The 21,984-nt window shown below is 36.5% G+C and overlaps 1 protein-coding gene across 7 annotated transcripts in view; it reads left to right on the top strand.

The window, feature by feature from the left end:
• The window catches only part of itgb4 (integrin, beta 4), a 36,715-nt gene that overhangs the window by 2,002 nt on the left and 12,729 nt on the right, over positions 1 to 21,984 (top strand). For 3 of the 7 annotated variants that reach the window (XM_048209235.1, XM_048209238.1, XM_048209239.1), the window contains exons 2-32: positions 2,463 to 2,926; positions 4,954 to 5,038; positions 5,441 to 5,523; positions 7,270 to 7,365; positions 7,465 to 7,669; positions 8,712 to 8,808; positions 8,890 to 9,061; positions 9,186 to 9,449; positions 9,829 to 9,918; positions 11,260 to 11,382; positions 11,769 to 11,936; positions 12,022 to 12,098; positions 12,194 to 12,396; positions 12,539 to 12,642; positions 14,298 to 14,393; positions 14,498 to 14,630; positions 14,733 to 14,858; positions 15,331 to 15,437; positions 15,796 to 15,829; positions 15,920 to 16,114; positions 16,375 to 16,410; positions 16,536 to 16,639; positions 16,741 to 16,799; positions 16,937 to 16,960; positions 18,935 to 19,083; positions 19,237 to 19,416; positions 19,684 to 19,832; positions 20,025 to 20,232; positions 20,308 to 20,628; positions 20,803 to 20,966; positions 21,471 to 21,651. In XM_048209235.1, coding sequence (XP_048065192.1) covers positions 4,960 to 5,038; positions 5,441 to 5,523; positions 7,270 to 7,365; positions 7,465 to 7,669; positions 8,712 to 8,808; positions 8,890 to 9,061; positions 9,186 to 9,449; positions 9,829 to 9,918; positions 11,260 to 11,382; positions 11,769 to 11,936; positions 12,022 to 12,098; positions 12,194 to 12,396; positions 12,539 to 12,642; positions 14,298 to 14,393; positions 14,498 to 14,630; positions 14,733 to 14,858; positions 15,331 to 15,437; positions 15,796 to 15,829; positions 15,920 to 16,114; positions 16,375 to 16,410; positions 16,536 to 16,639; positions 16,741 to 16,799; positions 16,937 to 16,960; positions 18,935 to 19,083; positions 19,237 to 19,416; positions 19,684 to 19,832; positions 20,025 to 20,232; positions 20,308 to 20,628; positions 20,803 to 20,966; positions 21,471 to 21,651 — 4,027 coding nt within the window. In that variant the 5' untranslated portion in view covers positions 2,463 to 2,926; positions 4,954 to 4,959. The remainder of the gene's footprint in view (positions 1 to 2,462; positions 2,927 to 4,953; positions 5,039 to 5,440; positions 5,524 to 7,269; positions 7,366 to 7,464; positions 7,670 to 8,711; positions 8,809 to 8,889; positions 9,062 to 9,185; positions 9,450 to 9,828; positions 9,919 to 11,259; positions 11,383 to 11,768; positions 11,937 to 12,021; positions 12,099 to 12,193; positions 12,397 to 12,538; positions 12,643 to 14,297; positions 14,394 to 14,497; positions 14,631 to 14,732; positions 14,859 to 15,330; positions 15,438 to 15,795; positions 15,830 to 15,919; positions 16,115 to 16,374; positions 16,411 to 16,535; positions 16,640 to 16,740; positions 16,800 to 16,936; positions 16,961 to 18,934; positions 19,084 to 19,236; positions 19,417 to 19,683; positions 19,833 to 20,024; positions 20,233 to 20,307; positions 20,629 to 20,802; positions 20,967 to 21,470; positions 21,652 to 21,984) is intronic. The other 4 variants (XM_048209237.1, XM_048209240.1, XM_048209241.1 and 1 more) reach the window with 2 other exon arrangements.

Here is a 21,984-nt window from a genome sequence, read left to right on the forward strand (position 1 = left end):
TCCATCCATCATCCATCCATTTACTGCATGTCTATCTCTCAAATTATCTATCTATCTATCTATCTATCTATCTATCTATCTATCTATCTATCAAATTGTCTGTCCATCCATCCATCCATCCATCCATCCATCCATCCATCCACCTTTTTACTGCATGTCTGTCTCTCAAATTGTCCATCCATCCATCCATCTATTTACTGCATGTCTATCTATCTATCTATCTATCTATCTATCTATCTATCTATCTATCTATCTACCTATCTATCTATCTATCTATCTATCTATCCGTCTGTCTGTCTTCATCTATCTCTCAAATTGTCCATCCATCCATCCATTTACTGCATGTCTCTCTCAAATTATCTATCTATCTATCTATCTATCTATCTATCTATCTATCTATCCGTCTGTCTGTCTTCATCTATCTCTCAAATTGTCCATCCATCCATCCATTTACTGCATGTCTCTCTCAAATTATCTATCTATCTATCTATCTATCTATCTATCTATCTATCTATCTATCTATCTATTTATCTATCCGTCTGTCTGTCTTCATCTATCTCTCAAATTGTCCATCCATCCATCCATTTACTGCATGTCTCTCTCAAATTATCTATCTATCTATCTATCTATCTATCTATCTATCTATCTATCTATCTATCCGTCTGTCTGTCTTCATCTATCTCTCAAATTGTCCATCCATCCATCCATTTACTGCATGTCTCTCTCAAATTATCTATCTATCTATCTATCTATCTATCTATCTATCTATCTATCTATCCGTCTGTCTGTCTTCATCTATCTCTCAAATTGTCCATCCATCCATTCATCCACCTTTTTACTGCACGTCAGTCTCAAATTATCCATCCATCCATCCATCCATCCACCTTTTTACTGCATGTCAGTCTCAAATTATCCATCCAACCATCCATCCATCCATCCATCCATCTATCCACTGCATGTCTATCTCTCAAATAGGGCTGACCGATATATCGCATGAGATTGTCACGCGCATTTCGTCAGTAAAGCCGGTTCCCTGATTACCGCTAAATCGCCATCACCTGCTTTCAAATGGAGCAGCATTTAATAGACAGAGCCGTAGATCACTGAAAAGACACGCAATACCGCGTTCATATCGCAGATGAATCGCCTTCGATAATGAACGCGATATTGCGTGTCTTTTCAGTGAACTACGGCTCTGTCTATTAAATGCTGCTCCATTTGAAAGCAGGTGATGGCGATTTAGCGGTAATCAGGGAACCGGCTTTACTGACGAAATGCGCGTGACAATCTCATGCGATATATTGTGCAGCCCTACTCTCAAACTATCTATCTATCTATTACGGTTTTACGGTTCGGCACGCACTTGCACCGCGGTTCATTGCGAATGACGATCTATATGGTTTGTTGAAAATAGAAACGTGTAAAACAGACAGAGTTCGGATAATGTATGTTTCAGTCAATGAATATGTAGTCTGGCTTCCCAAAACGTTACAACATCGATTATGAAAAAGCGTGGACAAAACTGTCACTCTCTGTAAATTTAGTTCACTGAAAGTACCGTATGCTCGAACATGAGCAGTCCTTTACGGCATCATCATCAATCTTTGCTCTATTGTATTGATTTGTGCTGTTGCTTGTAGTTTGATTATTTGTTCTTATTTTCTTTATTTTTATTTGACGGTAGCATTTTTTTACCTGATTATGGCACATACCGAACCATACCGAAACCGTGAGCCTAAAACCGTGATACAAACCGAACAGTGAGAAATCTGAAAGCGTTGCACCCCTAATATCTACCTATCTTTCTATCTATCTATCTATCTATCTATCTATCTATCTATCTATCTATCTATCTATCTATCTATCTATCTATCTATCTATCGTCTCTCTCTCTCTCTCTCTCTCTCTTGCTGTCTCACTCTTTCTCTCTTAAACTGGTCTGGATGAGGTCACTGACCTGGTCAAGTTGTAAATAGAGGTCGTTTACTGTTGCTTTGTTCCTGCACAGGAATGCATGTTTTCACCACTCTCTCTCTTTCTGTCTTCCCGTTTCGAATGCTGTCCCTGTATGTCTCGCCTCCTCTCTTGCTGTCTCACTTTCTCTTTTCCCTCTTGAATTGGGGCACATTTTTGTGGCAGTGACATTTGAAAGACTTCAAAGGCAGTGCTCAGTGTGCGCTGCTGAGTTCATTTGAGTGTGTGAAGCCTATCGGATTGTTTTCCGAGCATGCCTCTGGGTTTAGTTTGTTGCTTTCAAAACTATCCTCATCGTCTTAAAGTTTGATCGGGCACGTGTTTGTGTTTTTTCCGCCGTATCCATGTGCAGAAATGAGTGCGGCAAAGATTCTTTGTACCCTGCAGGCAATATATCTGCCTGCCACTCCCTGTACAAGGTCAGTCAGGGCAGGGTTTCTTCACTCTTTCTCTCTCTCTCTCACTCACTCTCTTTTCCTCTCCCCTAGGGGAGGAGCTCTGACCTGTCATTCTCAAGTCCACACAGGTGAGGGTGCCGCTAAAGGAATGTGCAGAGAGCAAGTGAGCAAAGAACAGAGGGAAAGGTGGAGCGAGCTTGTTACCTCACAAAGCCAGCGAAAGAAAGGAAGGGTGTTGCCTTCAACCCACCTGAACAACTTGAGCAAGAGAGGAGGGACCAGACACACATTCACTCTTAAACACGAGTCGTATCTGGGGGAACATTCAGTCGATTCTGCACAGCACAAAGTGGGATAGGTGGGGGACTTTTTCCTGCAAGCACAAGAAGATCGCCTGTTGCTTGGATTTGTGAAGACGCAGGTGGAAAAGAGGTTCTTTTCCCTCTTTGGTTAATCATTGGACAACAGGGAGAGAATTAAGGATTTTCTTTTAGAGAATTTTGCTGTTTCTTTGTGGACTCTGAGACTTGGATTGGGAAACAACAAACTAAGAGGTTTGTGGGATCAACAATCTTTTTGTAAAGCCTCACAGTCCTGCATATTTTGTAAGGCTCTTTTTTATCTCTCTACTTCCCCTTTACTCTTTGCTTGCTTGTGTCTTTTTGTTTGCTAATGATTGTGGCTGGCGATATGAAGAATAGAAATCTTTGAATCAGTTTGTTCTAGTTCTTTGAAGTTTGCCCACTACTTTTCAGCTCTTTCTGCTCTTTAATCTTTTTTAAATTAAATCCTTATGAAGATATGAGAGGTAAAGAAGGTGTTTGGCTGTTGGTTGTTATGCCTTTTGCAATGAGAGAGTTTGAAGCTGCACCATTCATTTGCAGTTGTTCATTTTAATTTTAATGTTGTTATGCAATTGTGCCCATCAAATCACACTTGTTTCTGGATCATATGTATATATTGTGACTGCTGGGTTTGGTTATGGTATTGTGATGCCGTTATCATTCTCAGATTGATTAACATTTAGTAGAATTTGTATTTAGCTTGAAAAAGATTTGCTGTTTGGAAAAGTTTCACAGAATGGATGGAATGACATATTTATTCCTTAATAACATGCTTCATTTGCCACACAAAAATGTCAAGTACACACAATACTTGTATTGGGTACTTCTGGGTTATGTTGTTTTTGTCTGTGTATGACTAAACATGATTTATCTGCCCATTTGTGAGGTTAGCACAGCACAGATCAGGTTCACAATAGCATGTTAAGGTCTGTTTGGGTCTCAGGCACAGTGATATTTATATGAGATTGAGTTTTCTCTCATCCTGGAGTGAAATTCCAGCGCTGTTGGTCAAAATATGAACTTAGAGCAGATATACGTGAATGTAAAGTTGATGGATGTGCCAACACCAAGTTTAGAACATCCTTTTTTGGGGGGCGGGGGAATAATTGATTTGTATATTTTAGGATTTTGGAGGGAGTTTTTGATAGATGATAAATTGAAAGGCTTTCAACTTAACATGATAATTTAGTATAATTATTTATATAAAAGTAAAAACATGTCATTTAATCATGCTCCCTGTAAATCCTTGTTGTTTTTTGCAGGTCTGCAGTCACTGCAGCACCAGCTGCTACTACATGCAACATTTTTCACTAAATTCACCACGTTTAGTAGAGCAGGCAGCACATTATGAGTACAGAGGTGTTCAAATATGTTTAGTGGAATGATATAAACTAAAAGTTGTGATGCAACGTCTGTCTGATGCATACAGCATGTGTGTTGATGACATGATGCAAGTATGTGTCCTGTTTCTACCCCGTAATTGGACTTTATTCAGCAAATACTGATATGATCAAATTCACAGATTAATATAAAGTAATTAATTATGGGGGGAAAATCAATTGAACGTCCTAACACTCCCTTTTTGTAGAAAAAAAGAAAAAGACCAAAATTTAATGCACAAATATATATGAAAAGGTGTTCTCGAACTTTCCGCTGTCTTTCTCTTCCCTGGATTCTGTGTCCATCCGTAGAGGATATGATCGGAAATTCCTGAGGAATTGTTGGGCTGTTTCTCCTCTTGACTGTCAGAGTTCAGATTTATGGGGGGTGAAATGGGCTCAACTTTCATTTGATGTTTTCAGGGAGAAAGGAAGCGGGTGAAAAGCGAGAGAAGGTGATATCAGCAGGTGGATCAGATTTCTGCTGCTGTTTTAGTGATTTAAGCGCTGGTATAACAGCTGAAGTGCATGCTATTCTTCTTTTTGTAGATTAGATATGGACAGCGGTCTGTAAAAGTCTCTAAAAGTCTAATGGACATGCAGAAATATAGTGTAGATTTAAATATCCACTGCTGTGTTTGGTCATCAAAGTCATCATTCTGAAGTTTTTACTGCATGTTTTTATGGTGTTTATCAAGGCACATGTCTTGCATGCCTTGAATTACTCAGTTCACTTACGATCAGTTCTGGTGTGTTTTTCTGTGTGTGTTTGTGCATGTGTGTATGTATGACATCTGTTCACCATGTTTAAATTTATGTAATATGTGTGATCCTGCTATTGGTTTATTTGTGTTCCAGACTGAAATGGGAGGATGGGCGCTGCGTCTCGCTGTGGGGATCTACGTTCTCATGCTCGCTGTGACAGCCGGCCATGCTAATGAGGGTGGGAACATCAAATCTTAAGCCCTTTAAACCTCAAATCTCAATTACAAACACTATTACTTAGGAAGCAATACAAAGTCAGTTAAAAACAGATTACTTTCTGTTAACTATTATCAGTAATGACAACATGTCATTACATTGGATAATAAAACATCACCCCAAATGTCATTTTTTGTCAAAAGTTTATTAAAGTCATTTGCAAAAATCTCTAGCATTATTTGTTTGCAAATGGCACTTATATTTTATTTTATGCAGTGAAATTCAGAAATGTTACCCAAATGTATACAGTAACGCTAAGAAAACCTTAATTGCTGAGTTCAAAACATTTAAAACCAAATTCAAAGACAGAATTATCTCTGTTATATGCTAAATATGTTTTTTTTTGTTTGTGTGTGTTACATAGTGAACCACTGTTCCGCTGCCAGGGCCAAAACCTGCTCAGAATGTATCCAGATTGGCAAAGGATGTGCATACTGCCCCGATGAGGTGAAAATTCACTGATCCTTATGCTGTAGAATGAGCTGATGTTGTATATGTGTTTGAGATGTTTTCCTAAATGAATATGAGGCTGCATTTATTTGATCAAAAATACAGTAACAGTCCGCCCCTGTCTCTCTCCCACTTCGCTTCCTGTCAACTAAATGTCCTATCTCAATAAAAAGGCAAAAACAGCAAAAATAAATCTTTAAAAAAATATATGTAATAAGGTACGATAGGCTGTGCTGTATCATGAATAGGTCACGGCTAAAGGGCGTTATTAGGCACGACGCTTTTATAAAACGTTTACCACACAATGCAAATATTAAAGCCGAAAATATATGTATCAATGCAACTTTCATGAAGTAAAATCACTAAAAGCCTTCATTCCGCTGGAAGTAGTCCCTGACCGTGAACAGCAACAGAAGTTACATTATTACGCCATTAGATGGCGTCAAAGACTGTCTTTATGAGTGTGTCAGTCAGTAGCAAAGACGTTTACATTGAAAAGACTGAATTGTTGTGATCACGGAACAAGACACAACTGACAAATGCTTTGACTAGCGCTGTCAATCATGGGAAACCCCCTTAACTGTTAAAAGGACAAGATAATACATCGGACATTTAAACAGAATTTTTATTATGAACATAGGACTGACCTAAAGGAAAATGCTAAATAGTAATAAACTCGCTTACTCGATCTCTTTCTCACAACACTCTTCTACATATTACAGTAAACTTCAATGAACAATATCAATTGAGAACATACATTTTACGTTGCTAAGAGTGGTTGCTAAGAGTGTTGTGTAGTGATACACAGAACTGTTGGGTGAAGCGGTCATAGCCGCGTTTTATCATGAATAAAACACAGCTATTGACCAATTAGAATCAAGGGCAGGAACTAACCGTTTTATAAAAATAAATAAACAATAAAAAAATACAGTAACAGTAATGTTGTGAAATATTGTTAGAATTTAAATACACATTTTTTTTTAATATATTTTAAAATGTAATTTATTCCTGTGACGGCAAAGCTGAAGTTTCAGCAGCCGTTACTCTTGTGGTCAGTGTCACATGATCCTTCAGAAATTTTTCTAACATGCTGATTTGGTGCTCAAGAAGCATTTCTTATTATTATTTCAGTCATGACAGCTCTCGGCATAGTTTGTAAAACATTTTATTAATGTAATTGGAATGTGCATAGTTTCGGTCTTGGCGGACTAGATCTGCTACGCTGCTGCTGTTGCAGAGCAGATACAACTTGCTTTTGCTAAATGCTCAGAACATACTATTAATGGAAACATGCTTCTGCTGCTAAAGAGAGGGTGACCCGCTGTAGCAGATCTAGGCAGGTGGTGCTGGGGAAGTGGAGGGTTAGAATAAGAATTTGTATAGCACGCAGAGATTCGTTTGAATGCGTTTGCTTATAAAGGGAAATAGTAATGGATACGTGAAATCAGTTGGCTGAGAATGTTACATTGAACAAACCAATCAGAACACAAGTAGAGTTTCATTTATTTGAAATAGAAATAATCTTTTGTAACATTATAAATGTTTTTACTGTCACTTTTAATGTCATTGCTGAATAAAAGTATACATTTTTTTAAACAAAAAATTATACTGACCTCAAACTTTTGAACATTCCCCACCGTAACATTGTGTTTAGTTACTTGTATGTTCATAAAACCTATTGTAGCTCTCTGTATGAACACAGTTATGTAATTGCTTTTATTTGTATTTTATTTTTCTCATCAGATCTTCGAGTATGAGCGTTGTGACCTGAAGGAAAACTTGGAGGCCCTTAAATGTAGTCGGATGGTAACAATTGAGAGCTCCAGGAAAATTGAACAGGTTTTTATTTCAGACTCTACTGACATGTCCCTCACTTCAGTTACATTTCCATAGAATCATGTGTGTTTATGCGTTCATGTGTCTTTGTGTGTTTTTCAGAACGTGCAAATCAATCAGGCACTAAAGTACTCTCAGGTGGCCCCTCAGCTAATGCACATGACACTTCTCCCCGGGGAAGAGAAGGAGGTGGAGATGGAAGTGTTTGAACCAGCCCGTGGCCCTCTGGACCTCTACATCCTCATGGACTTCTCTAACTCTATGTCTGACGATTTGGACAACTTGAAGAAAATGGGAAAAGAGCTGGGTGAGTGAAGAATGTGGTAAGATCTAGGCTGGTAAACATTTTAATTCATTGCTAGGGGATATTTGTGATGATTTGCTGAAAGTGTCAAATTAGGATCCATTGTGAATTTTTGTGGAATCCATTGTGAATCCAGTGTGGAATTTTTTTTTTTTAACTTAAACTAGAGGTGGTCATTTTAGTTGAATCAGTTCAAAAGGACTATTTCAGTGAATCAAAAACTCAACAATTCATTCTCATCCTATTACAGTGTTCACAAAGGTCTCTGAGTGGCAATTTTCATTTTTTTAGTTTTTACATTTTAACATTTTTAACCTAATTTGCTCAACAATAGCTGTTTGTTGAAATGATGCTTCCTCTGATTGGAAAAAAGCACATTTCAGAGCACATCTATCAATCGGTTGATCAATCAATCAGTATATTTGCTCTGAAATGTGTTTTTATCTCAAAAAATCCATGTTTAAATAATATTTTATAATATTTCATGCATCACCCCTTACAATGTTTGAACCAGGCTAACTATATAGCTATACATGCATGCACGAACTTTGAATAAATAAATGAATGAATGAATACTTATTGCTAAATTGTCAGGTTATCAAACTAAACTATCATAATCACAGAAACCATCATGATACTAAACGATAAGAGATTTAAAAGATTTAAAATCACATTGTAATTGTAAATTACAATTTGCAATTGTTGGCCTGTTGTAAATTAACATCTCTACTATCATACTATGCTCTGCTGCAACAGGGTGCGTTTTTGTTACATTTACTGTACATTTTTTTACATTGGCTAGTGTGTTTGTATCTTGAGCAATGAGTATTGCGTTATTTAGATGGTGAGTCAAGTTAAAAGCAGTTAAACTCCCTAATTTGAATCTGTTCTGTTTCATTGCACTTTGTCTTACTGTTTTTTTAATGCAAGAACATTTTTGAATTAATATCCCTTGAGCAAACTATGATTGGGTGCCACACTCATGAGTACAAATTGTTTGTTTTTGCAACGTTTTGATATTCATTCATTGTCTCACCCCATGCAGCTGATCTTGTTGGCGATCTCTCTGATGATTACACCATCGGATTTGGCAAGTTTGTGGACAAAGTCACTGAGCCTCAGACAGACATGAGGCCAGCCAAGTAAGATAAATGCACTGTTACTGCACCACACAGTTGAACTTCATCTGCACATGCTCATTATATATGTTTTCCCTCTTATAGATTAGCTGAGCCGTGGTCCAACAGTGACCCTCCGTTTTCATTCCGTAACGTCATCACTCTCACCAACGACACCAACTCCTTCAGACAGAAGCTCCAGCGAGAGCGCATATCAGGAAACCTGGACGCCCCTGAGGGGGGTTTTGATGCCATCTTACAGACTGCTGTCTGCCAGGTACTGACATGTTGGTAGATGGAAGTAGAAAATACAATTGAATGCCTTGCTTGGCATTTACAGTACTGGAAATGATTTGCTTGCTTCTTACTGGTACAGTATAACTTGTTTCTTCTTTTCACAGGAACAGATTGGCTGGAGGCAACACAGCACTCACTTGCTTGTCTTCTCCACCGAATCGGCTTTCCATTATGAGGCAGACGGTGCCAACGTGCTCGCGGGCATCTTGGACCGTAACGATGAGCAATGCCATCTGACTTCAGACGGAAAATACACACATGACGTTCGTCAAGACTACCCATCTATACCCACCCTAGTGCGACTTCTGGTGAAACATAACATCATCCCAATCTTCGCTATTACCAACCACTCCTACTCATACTATGAGGTGTGTATGCCTTTAAATATGTATTTTTATTATCTCAATGACATAAATGGATCTTGCCTCCATTTAGAGTACAGTAACCACAATATGAATGAAGATTATATTGAAAATGTGGTAGCACTTTATTTTGCAGTCCTGTTCCCCATGTACATACTATGTACTTATTATAGTAAATGCAATAATTGGGTAATAACTAGTTACTAACCCTGAAACCTAACCTTAACCCATGTACTTATCTTGTATTACCCATTACTTTCTTATGTAAGTTCACAGTAAGTACATGTAAGTGCACGTACTGTAAAATAAAGTGCAACCGAAAATGTGATATAGCTTTTGTTGTGAAACGAGTGTGATGTTTTCCTTTGTATGGATATGTATGTAGAAACTGCATGAATACTTCCCTATTGCTGAGCTGGGACAGTTACAAGAAGATTCCTCCAACATCTTGAGCATTTTAGGAAAAGCTTTTGAGGTAAATTAATTTTCTTACCAAATACTATGGAAACTTGTTTCCGCAATGAAATAAAAAAAAAAAATGTTTTTGGACTTTTTATCTCACAGTTTTGACTTTTTTTTCTCAGAATTGCAAGATATAAACACAATTGTGAGATTAAATTGCGAGGTAAAGTCAGAATTGCGTGATATAAAGTCAGAATTGCAAGTTATAAAGTCAGAATTGCTTGATATAAAGTCAGAATTGCGAGTTATAAAATAAGAATTGTATGATATAAAGCCAGAACTGCAAGTTATAAAGTTAGAATTGCATGATATAAAGTCTTTATCTGACTTTATAAGACGCAATTGTGAGTTTATATCTCGCAATTCTGAGAAAAAAGTTAGAATTACGAGTTATAAAGTCAGAATTGCGAGATAAAAACTCACAATTACGAGATATAAAGTCACAATTCTGACTTTATAACACGCAATTCTGACTTTATAACAAATATAATATAAATATAATATGATAATATAACTTTTTTTCTCAGAATTGCAAGATATAAACACAATTGTGAGATATAAAGTCAGAATTGTGAGTTATAAAGCCAGAATTGCGTGATATAAAGTCAGAATTGCGTGATATAAAGTCAGAATTGCGAGTTATAAAGTCAAAATTGCGAGTTAAAGTCAGAATTGCGAGTTAAAGTCAGAATTGCTTGATATAAAGTCAGAATTGCGAGTTATAAAATAAGAATTGTATGATATAAAGCCAGAACTGCAAGTTATAAAGTTAGAATTGCATGATATAAAGTCTTTATCTGACTTTATAAGACGCAATTGTGAGGTTATATCTCGCAATTCTGAGAAAAAAGTTAGAATTACGAGTTATAAAGTCAGAATTGCGAGATAAAAACTCACAATTACGAGATATAAAGTCACAATTCTGACTTTATAACACGCAATTCTGACTTTATAACAAATATAATATAAATATAATATGATAATATAACTTTTTTTCTCAGAATTGCAAGATATAAACACAATTGTGAGATATAAAGTCAGAATTGTGAGTTATAAAGCCAGAATTGCGTGATATAAAGTCAGAATTGCGAGATATAAAGTCAGAATTGCGTGATATAAAACCAGAATTGCAAGTTATAAAGTCAGAATTGCATGATATAAAATCTTTATCTGAATTTATAAGATGCAATTGTGAGTTTATATCTCGCAATTCTGAGAAAAAAGTCAGAATTACAAGTTATAAAGTCACATTATGTTTTTATGTTTTGTTTAGTTGTGGAAACAAGCTTCCATAAAATATGCTGCTAGGATTTCTTTTCAAATTTGATGTAACTCTTTATCATTTTTTGAACAGAATATTCGTTCCAAGATCAGTATCCGTGCAGAGGACAGACCAAAGGCGGTGGAAGCCAAAGTTCTCTCTCAGTCCGGCACTTTTTCTGAATTTGGCAATTTCAAAATCACACCAGGAGAAATTGTGAGTGTCTTTGCCTTAGTTTAAATGCAACTACAACTGTAGGCTCTCACACACTTTTCAGTTTTTCAAAAGGAAGGAAATGAAGGAAAAACATAAAATGACTGAATCATAAACCAGGTTGGGTCAGTTGTTTTTTTTGTCCTAGTGATATTTCCCCAGCACTTAAGACAAACTATTTATTTATTTGTTTGTTTGCTATTTTTCATACATATTTATAAATTATACATTTTTTATTTATTAAATTATTTAATGTAATTTATTACATATCCAACAGAAAATCAGAGACATGATGAGTCACTACAATTTTACAAACAAACTGTTAAAATTCTTTAAAATATGAAAACCTTGTTATAAAGACACTGATTCAAATTTTTCTCTGTTTCTAGGGTAAATTTAGAGTCCGTCTGAAGGCTCTTACTCAGGTGGGAGAGGATCATGTGTGTAAGGCCAGCCAGGCTGATCGGGAGGGAACCTTGAGAGTTAAACCCACCACCTTTAACTCCGCCCTCAGAATCAATGCTGAAGTGCTCTGTCATACATGTGACTGTGAAAAGGTGAGGTTTGCTGCCTCTTTAAAGCCCTTCTCTTGTTCTGTGTGTTTATTTCAAATCTTACACTTCTCTTTCTATTTAAAATCAGACCCCGGTTAAAAATGCGGTGCGCTGTAATGGCCATGGAGATCTTGTCTGTGGGAAATGCCAGTGTTCTGAAGGATGGTATGATGGAAATATATCTCCTTTGACATTTTTGTTTTGTACCTATCATATATGTAGCAGTCCATAACCATAAGCCTATGCTCTGCCCCTCATAGGCAAGGCCCTTTCTGTAACTGTTCAACAGGGGTCTCCACAGACTCTGCCATGTGCATCGAACCTGGGAAGTCAGAGCCTTGCTCGGGCAGAGGAGACTGCATGTGTGGGACCTGTGTGTGCTATAACCCAAACCAGTTTGAAGGGCCATTCTGCCAGTTTGACAAATCTCAGTGTCAGAGATTTGGTGGATTTCTCTGTAATGGTTAGTATAAATATTTTTTCAAATTAGTATATCCCAAATTTAGCTTGAGAGAAGAAAGAAAAACAGGAAATTTGAAAATGTTGTACGTGCTTTGACCGTTACCACTTTGAGGTTTGTGACCTTTCACCTTTGTTGACAACAGAGCGTGGAAGCTGCAGTATGGGCAGATGTGTGTGTACACCAGACTGGTCTGGAGATGCCTGTGAATGTCCCATCAGCAACGACTCTTGTCGAGACAGCAAAGGGGTAAAGCTCACAAAAATTTACTAAGCGAGTAAACTATCATTCAAAAGTTTGGAGTCAGTAACTTTTTTTTTTAAATGAATACTTTCATTCAGCAAGGATGCTTTAAATTGAACAAAAGTGATAGTAAAGATATTTATAATAGATTTCTATTTCAAATGTGCATTTCTATTGAACTTTCCACTCATCAAAGATCCAGAAAATCACAGGAATATATTGCATTTTAAAAACTGTAAAAGGGTTAGTTCAGCCAAAAAATTCTGTCATTAATTACTCACCCTCATGTCGTTCCAAACCCATAAGACCTTCATTCATCTTCAGAGCACAGATTAAGATATTTTTGATAAAATCCAATGGCTCAGTGAGGCCTCCATTGACGGCAAGATAATTAATGTTTTCAATGCCCAGAAAGGTACTAAAGACATATTTAAAATAGTTCATGTGACTACAATGGTTCAACCTTGATGTTATGAAGCGACGAGCATACTTTTTGTGCGGCAAAAAAACAAAATAACGACTTTATTCAACAATATCTAGTGATGGGTGATTTCAAAACACTGCTTCATGAAGCTTTACGAATCTTTTGTTTCGAATCAGTGGTTAGGAGCGTGCATCAAACTGCCAAAGTCACGCCCCCCAGTGGTGAATAATTGTAATTTCAAAACACTTATGACGTAACGAAGCCTCGTTTTCTGAAATCACATGACTTTGGCAGTTTGATACACGCTCCAAACCACTGATTCGAAACAAAAGATTCGTAAAGCTTCATGAAGCAGTGTTTTGAAATCGCCCATCACTAGATATTGTTGAATAAAGTCGTTATTTAGGTTTTTTTGCCGCACAAAAAGTATTCTTGTTGCTTCATAACATTAAGGTTGAACCACTGTAGTCACATGAACTGTTTTAAATACATCTTTAGTAGCTTTCTGAGCATCTGAAAGTGTTCATTAGTGTTCAGTCTTTAATTGGTCAATCACAACATTCTGTGGTTAAATATTTAAGCATAATGAAGAATGACTTTAATAAATGTACTGTTGTCTCCTGTAATGTCTCTCATATCACTCCATAGCCTCTTTCTTCTTACATAATAATACAATTGCAACTCATATCATCATTTCATGTCTATTTTTGTAGTCATTTGATAAGCCGTGTAATAAACTGGATCATTGTCACAAAATACTTCAAAACACAAAAACATCTTCAGGGTAATGCAAGATCATCCTGTTTGGGTTTATTTTGTGATAATGACTATACATTATATTTTTAGGATTACATTTATGTACATAATAATTTTATACCTGAAGCATGTAAAATTCCAAATAAAAACTGAAAAGGCATAAAAGTCTTGTACCCTGCAAATTAAAACATTTTTTATATCAATAAGATTCTTTTTAAAATGTAGTACTATATTTAAAGTAAAGTTGTGTGATTTAATACACAGACAACAAACAGATAGTTAACATTCATTAACTACTTCAAAAATGTTTTTCTATTGAATTTTGAGTAATTTGATATCACAATCTGTTCTCACTGGACTGATCATCGTCTAAGTAAGAGACCTGATTTTGCTCATAACTTGATTTTGACAAATATGCAATTTTCCTTTGTAAGGTAGAAGGCACAGCTCTGTGTATATAAATAGTTTTTCTCTTTTGTAGGGCATCTGCAATGAGCGTGGTGTTTGTAAATGTGGCCGTTGTGAGTGTGAACACTCTGGACTTCCACTGAGCCCGACTTGTGAAGCGAACTTCCAGGTACGACTGTGATGTCTGCGAACGTGTATTCCTTTTCTTTGCATGTTAATAAAAGTATTATTAGTTAACAAATGTCCTGATACTAACCATCTCTCATATTGCAGCAACAACTGGGCATGTGTGAATCCAAGAGGAGCTGCGTTCAATGCCAGGCCTGGAACACCGGTGAGAGAAAAGGACGGAAATGCGATGAGTGCCCCTTTAAAATCGTTATGGTGGAAGAGCTTGAAGAAGAAGGTAAGGCGTCAAATCATTCTTTTATATTAAGACATAGCTATACTCATGGATTCGTTTATGAATGGATGAACATATATTGGATTGATTTATTTGTGTACACAGATAAAAACGTGATAGAGGCGTGCAGTTTTCGTGATGAAGATGACGACTGCACTTATCACTACACTGTGAATTATCCATCAAACATCACAGACAAAGAACACAGAGTCCTAGTGAAGAAAAAGAAAGGTGAAATACACACAAATATTAATTTATTATTTTTTTTTTTTTAATACAGCATTTTGCCATTTGGGTGGCTTGTAAATACATTTAAAATGGGATTTTAATATACATCTATATTATTTCATATTAAAGGGGTGGTTGATTATGATTTCACTTTTTTAACATTAGTTAGTGTGTAATGTTACTGTCTGAGCATAAACGACATCCGCAAAGTTACGATGCTCAAAGTTCAATGCAAAGTGGGATATTTTCTTTTAAAGAATTCTCTATTTAAGGACTACAACAAATGGCTGGTAGGGACTACAACGGGCTTCTTCCCTTGAAAAAATGGCATTATACCACCTCTTTAAATAAAATTGAGCTCCAAGTTTTGTAGTTATGTACCTACTACTTATTCTGTATTTCTAGCTCTTGAACAAGAGTGTGTAAAGTCATACATGTCAGAGTTAAACTAACTGATTTATTCTTTGTGTGTCAGACTGTCCACCTGCAGGTTTCCTGTGGTTGATTCCTCTCATTATGTTTCTGATGCTATTGCTTGGTTTGCTTTTACTCTGCTGCTGGAAATACTGCTCCTGCTGCCAGGTTAGCTGCACACAAGCACACAAAGCATATTAATATAGATTCTGGTGATTTTGTGAGGTAGCTGCACAGAAATCACAAAATTACAACCAATCAGAACATGTTTGATGTGTAATATATAAGTGGAGCAGGATTGTGCCAATCAATGAGATTTTACTGGAGGCAAAGATATATGATATAAAAACTAATCAAATGTCTTGTTGCTTGTCCAGGTTGCTATATTACACATTAAAAATGTTCTGATTGGCTTTGATTCTGTTTTGTGAGTCACTTGCTGTTTAAAACTTGTGATGCAGCCGGTTAGGATGTGTGTAGTAATGTTATATCTCAGTTAATTCACATTTGCGTCTGTCCCCAACAGGCCTGTCTTGCTCTTCTCCCATGCTGTGGCAGAGGTAATCATGCTGTTACACTTAAATTACATTAAACAGAGATCAACGGAAATAGATATACTGTATTGTTCTTAATGTGTGTGTGATTGGCAGGTCGTATGGTGGGATTCAAAGAAGACCACTACATGCTACGTCAGTCTCTGTTGACCTCCGATCATTTGGACACCCCGATGGTGCGCACCGGCCCTCCCAAGAGCACAGACATTGTGCGCTGGAAAGTGACGGACAATGTTCATCGAGGACCAAACCACCCCCAGAACCAAATCAAACCCAACCCCAATGAGACCAGTGAGTCTAAACTGAGATTCAGAACATCTAGTGTGACCAGGGTCCAAAATTAAAGGAATAGTTCACCCCAAAATGTAAATTCTTGTCATTCCAAACCTGTATGACTTGCTTTCTTTTGTGGAACTCAAAAGAACATATTTTGAAGAATGTTTCAACTGTTTTTGTCTATATAATGAAAGTCAATGGACCCTGTGGACCCCATTGACTTTCATTGTATGGACAATTCTTTTTTTTAAATATGATTTTTTTGTGTTTCACAGAAGACAGAAGTCATACAGGTTTAGAATTACATGAGGGTGAGTAAATGGTAGAATTTTCATTTTTACGTGAACTGTTCTTTTAAACATGTAAAACCACAAAAGGGATTTTTTTTTCGTGCTTGTTCATATTCCTATTCTTTCATCCTCTCTATTCTTCATAGTCCAGTACCCTGTCTCTCTTCGTCTAAACCGCCAATATTCCGAAACTCTTTCCCACCTTGAGTCTCGGGACACAGACGTGCTCAGACGAGAAGTAGAGGACAACGTGAGTGCTTATATAAATGTGTGATGATTCCCAAACAAGCAACTTCTTGCATATGAACGATCATGCCTGACTGCGAATGTCTCTGTGTTTTTCACAAACAGCTCAATGACGTGTTCCTGCAGATCCCTGGCGCACAGAGAGTGCAAAAGACTCGCTTCAGGTGAGAAATAGCTCTCGGTGACTCATAAATATTGGTGTGGCTGTGCCTTCTGGGTAAATTTTTCTAAAGTGTTGGATGAGTTTAAGATTTCGACATGTCTCTGAATGTACTGTTTTACTGCTTTTCTTTTCCCTCAGGACACAAAGAAATTCTGGAAAGAGGTACAGTAGCTACAGTTGATTACATTAATTAAATAATTAATATGGATCTCACAAAAAGCTAACAAGAACATGTCCAGGTTATATTTCACCCCAAAAAAATGATTTTTTTATATATATACAGTACAGTCCAAAAGTTTGGAACCACTAAGATTTTTAATGTTTTTAAAAGAAGTTTCGTCTGCTCACCAAGGCTACATTTATTTAATTAAAAATACAGTAAAAAACAGTAATATTGTGAAATATTATTACAATTTAAAATAACTGTTTTCTATTTGAATATATTTCACAAAGTAATTTATTCCTGTGATGCAAAGCTGAATTTTCAGCATCATTACTCCAGTCTTCAGTGTCACATGGTCCTTCAGAAATCATTCTAATATGCTGATCTGCTGCTCAAGAAACATTTAATGTGTACAATTGTACAAAATATTTGTGTACAATATTTTTTTTCAGGATTATTTGATGAATAGAAAGTTCAAAAGAACAGTGTTTATCTGAAATCTAATCTTTTGTAACATTTATAAATGTCTTTACTGCCACTTTTGATTGATTTAATGCATCCTTGCTGAATAAAAGTATTCATTTCTTTAATTTCTTTTCAAAAAAAAAAAATTCTTACTGACCCCAAACTTTTGAACGGTAGTGTATAATGTTACAGAAGCTTTGTATTTCAGATAAATGCTGTTCTTTTGAACTTTCTATTCATCAAGGAATCCTGAAAAAAAAAGTACACAACTGTTTTCAACATTGAAAATAATCATAAATGTTTATTGAGCAGCAAATCAGCATATTAGAATGATTTCTGAAGGATCATGTGACACTGAAGACTGGAGTAACGATGCTGAAAATTCAGCTTTGCATCACAGGAATAAATTACTTTGTCAAATATATTTAAATAGTACACAGTTATTTTAAATTGTAATAATATTTCACAATATTACTGTTTTTTTACTGTATTTTTAATTAAATAAATGTAGCCTTGGTGAGCAGATGAAACTTCTTTTAAAAACATAAAAAATCTTAGTGGTTCCAAACTTTTGGACTGTACTGTATATATAATTTGAGTAAAAACCATTTGTATGAATACGACTAATGTGATTAATTTCTCATGAAAATAATATCAACACTTTACATCAAGATAATTGTTTTGCATTAAGCATGATGCATTAAAGGGTTAGTTCACCAAAAATGAAAATTCTGTCACTAATTACTCACCCTCATGTCGTTCCAAACCCATAAGACATTTGTTCATCTTCAGAACACAAATTAAGATATTTTTGATGAAATCCAAGAGCTTTCTGGTCTCCGATAGACTGAAACGTTATTACAATTTTTAAGGCCCAGAAAGGTAGTAAAGACATTGTTAAAATCGTCCATATGACTACAGTGGTTCAACCCTAATGTTATGAAGTGACAAGAATACTTTTTTGTGAGCAAAAACAACAACAACAACAAAAAATGACTTTATTCAACAATTTCTTCTCTTCCATGTCAGTCAGTCTTAAGGTTGAACCACTGTAGTCACATGGACGGTTTTGTACAGATTACCTTTCTGGGCCTTGAAAATGGTAATAATGTTGCAGTCTATCGGAGGCCAGAATGCTCTCAGATTTCATCAAAAATATCTTAATTTGTGTTCCAAAGATGAACGGAAGATGAAGGTCTTACGGGTTTGGAACAACATGAGTGTGATTTTTGACAGAATTTTCTTTTTTTGGGTGAACTATCATAAAGTAGTATCATGGACATGAACCAACTATGAACAGTAACTCTTTTCTGGATTTATTTATTTTGATACATTTAATTTTATTGTGTATGAGTTATATATAAAGTACTAAATAAACTATTTTTTGTTCTCTTTAGGGTAAACTATAACCTGAATATTTTTTTGAGATTTACTGATTGGTACAGGGAATCTCAAAAATGTCAAAACTTTTAAGATGAACAATAATAACTCTCATTTTTCATCTACAGACAGAACAACACAATTGTGGACACAGTTTTAACCGCCCCACGGGCCAGTTACCCAGATATTGTGAAACTGACTGATAAACAGGTTCAAGCTGGAAACTTCCGGGACCTGAAGGTGGTTCCAGGCTACTACACCGTAGCTAATGACAGAGGTACAAACCCCGCACAACTCACTTATTTTTCCCAAACACAACATCAACTGCTGCCACAGTTTGGTTACAGTCTGTTGTTGTAATTCTGTAACGTTTCACGTTTGTTGGGTACATTTAAATTTTTATGATTCCACTTCCTCTTCTCCTCTGTAGAAGCGGCAGGTGCTGTGGAGTTTCAGGAGGGCGTGGAGTCAGTGGATGTCCGGGTTCCCCTCTTCATCAAAGATGAGGATGATGAAAAGAAAGAGCTGCTTGTGCAAGCCGTTGATGTTCCATTTGGAATTGCGAAGATTGGCAAAGATCATGTCAACATTACAGTGATTAAAGAACATGGTAGGACATTTAACCCATAAAAATCTGCTAAAAATCTTTTTAATAAGTATTTTTTCTGTTTTTTTTTTTCATTAAAAATATTTAAACATCCTTAAAACAACATAGATTTACTTGAGAAGCTAAATTATAGAAGACTGTTTTTCATAGAATACATCTTGAATTAGATGTATTAATTTAGATAAGTTTGTTTTAAGCATAAATCTAACAAACTTTTATGATGCATGATCAAAAATTTAGATTTTTGTTTGTTTATTTGCTCTACCATAGCTAGGAGCATCTTTACCTTCCTGCAGCCGTCATACACCTACAGTCGTCAAGATGGTGTGGCGAACATCCCGATCAGTCGTGAGATCATTGAGGATGGACGGACACAGGTCACATACTGCACCCGTGACCTCACTGCCAAAGACAAGAAGGTAAAATACACTAACACTAGTTTCATTGCTGTAATTTGTAGTGCATTTAGATCGATTTGGTCATATGTATGACAACACTTGAAGTGATCTCGGTATCTCCTGGATTGAAAGAACATGCAGAAGTAATTCTCATTGTTTGATTGCGGTTGCGTTTATTGCTCATGTTTACCTTCTATTAATTTACTTAAACAGGACTATATCTCAGTCGATGGAGACATGAGTTATGGACCAGGGGAAACGCAGAAGACCGTCCCAGTGAAACTCTTGGAACTTGGGGAAGGAGACGGTCTGCTGGAGGACAAACAGGTCAAACAGTTTGTGATGGATCTGAGTAACCCACGGCAAGGTGCTAAACTGGGCCGTTACCCACGCACCACCATCACCATCGCCGATAAACCAGGTACATATCAGGTTTACAGATCTGAAAGTATTATTTGTTGTTATTCCCTTATCTAAATGCGAATTGTCCTCACAGAACCCAGTGTCGTGATGTTTAAGAAGGGTACTCAAACTTACAATACAGCCGACCCGCTTTACTCCATCCCTGTGGTACGCACTCGAAACCAGGAGGGTCCGGCCACTGTTTACTGGCGCACAAACAAAGCCTCACGCTTCGACATTTCCAGTCCTCTCAAATTTGCTCCTGGCGAGATGGAAAAGAATGTTGTCATCGATCCTCGTGCGTATCCATCTCCCATCACACCAGAGACCTTTCAACTGGAACTATTCGACCCAAGTAACAATGCAATCGTTGGAGAGAGGAAGACTACGCTGGTGAACGTCATCGATGGTAGAGGTGAGAATACAGGGGGTTTAGAGTCAGGTTTGGGGTCTTTGTTTGCAACCATTTGTAAATGCAAAAATATTTATTGTTTTTTTTTAACTTTAGTTCATGTTTATGGGAGAACTGATCACTTCAGTAATCTGCAGATGCTGAATGCCACATAATGTTTGCGTTTTGTGATTTCAGGGGATGGTAAAATCCAGGATTTCCCGCAAATGGAAATGGCTAATCAGGTAGCTCTATCTCCTGGAGGACGCCTTTACTCCCCAACCAACATCAAAGCTATCGCTACCGGCGCTAAAAACATACGTCTGAACTGGAACCCCTCTACAAAGGCCATTGGTTACAAGGTATGTCACGCAACATGATATGCCATTATTTATCATGTATAATCTGTTTTTATTTTTTTGTTTACCTTAAAATAAATTTGTTTATTTTAATTAATAAAAAGATTAAAAACTGCTCATAAATGAAGACGCCCAGTTATGCAACAACCGTTATTCAAAACATCTGCCTCAGACCACTAATCATGTTACTGATTAGATATAAATGTGCGAAAGCTTCGGTATTTACACAGCATTAACCATGCTGTTTACTTAATTTGTAGTAGCAAAAGCCAGGAATGTGACACATTAAAGTTGCAGGAGAGCGTTTAGGCTTTATAAGTTGTAATGTGACTTTATTTGTAGATTTTTTTCATTTATAGTTTATGAAATAAACCATTTCTGCTTGGAAAGTGTCATTATAGTTGCAATATTTATGATATTAGTATTTTAATAAAGACTAGCTTAGCTAAAGAGGCTGTTGAAAATGGTGTTAAATACGCCATTTGAGCCGTGATTTGCTGCTTCCAGGTGAAGTACTGGATATATGGAGATCCTGAGGCCGATGCTCAGGTCCTGGATGTGAAGACTCCTCAAGCCGAGCTGACCAATCTTTACCCATACTGCGATTACGAGATGCGCGTATGTGGCTGCAATGCACTTGGAGATGGCAATTACAGCGATATCATCCAATGCCAGACTCTAGAGGATGGTAAGTCAATCTTGACTTGAATTTTGGGTAACACTTTATTTTAGGGTCTTTTAACTAGTTGCTTATTAGCATGCATATTACTAGAATATTGGCTGAATATTAGTAATTATTAAGCACATATTAATGCCTTATTCTACATTCTTAATCCTACCCAATACCTAAACTTAACAACTAGCTTACTAACTATTAATAAGCAGTAAATTAGGAATTTATTGAGGGAAAAGTCGTAGTTAATAGTGAATACATGTTCTTTATACTAAAGTGTTACCGAATTTTGTATTTGTTTTAATTTTTGGGAAGCATGTATTTTTCATATTTGTCCTTTTCTAGCAT

The sequence above is a fragment of the Megalobrama amblycephala genome, linkage group LG12 (assembly GCF_018812025.1).
Source record: "Megalobrama amblycephala isolate DHTTF-2021 linkage group LG12, ASM1881202v1, whole genome shotgun sequence".
NCBI lineage: Eukaryota > Metazoa > Chordata > Actinopteri > Cypriniformes > Xenocyprididae > Megalobrama > Megalobrama amblycephala.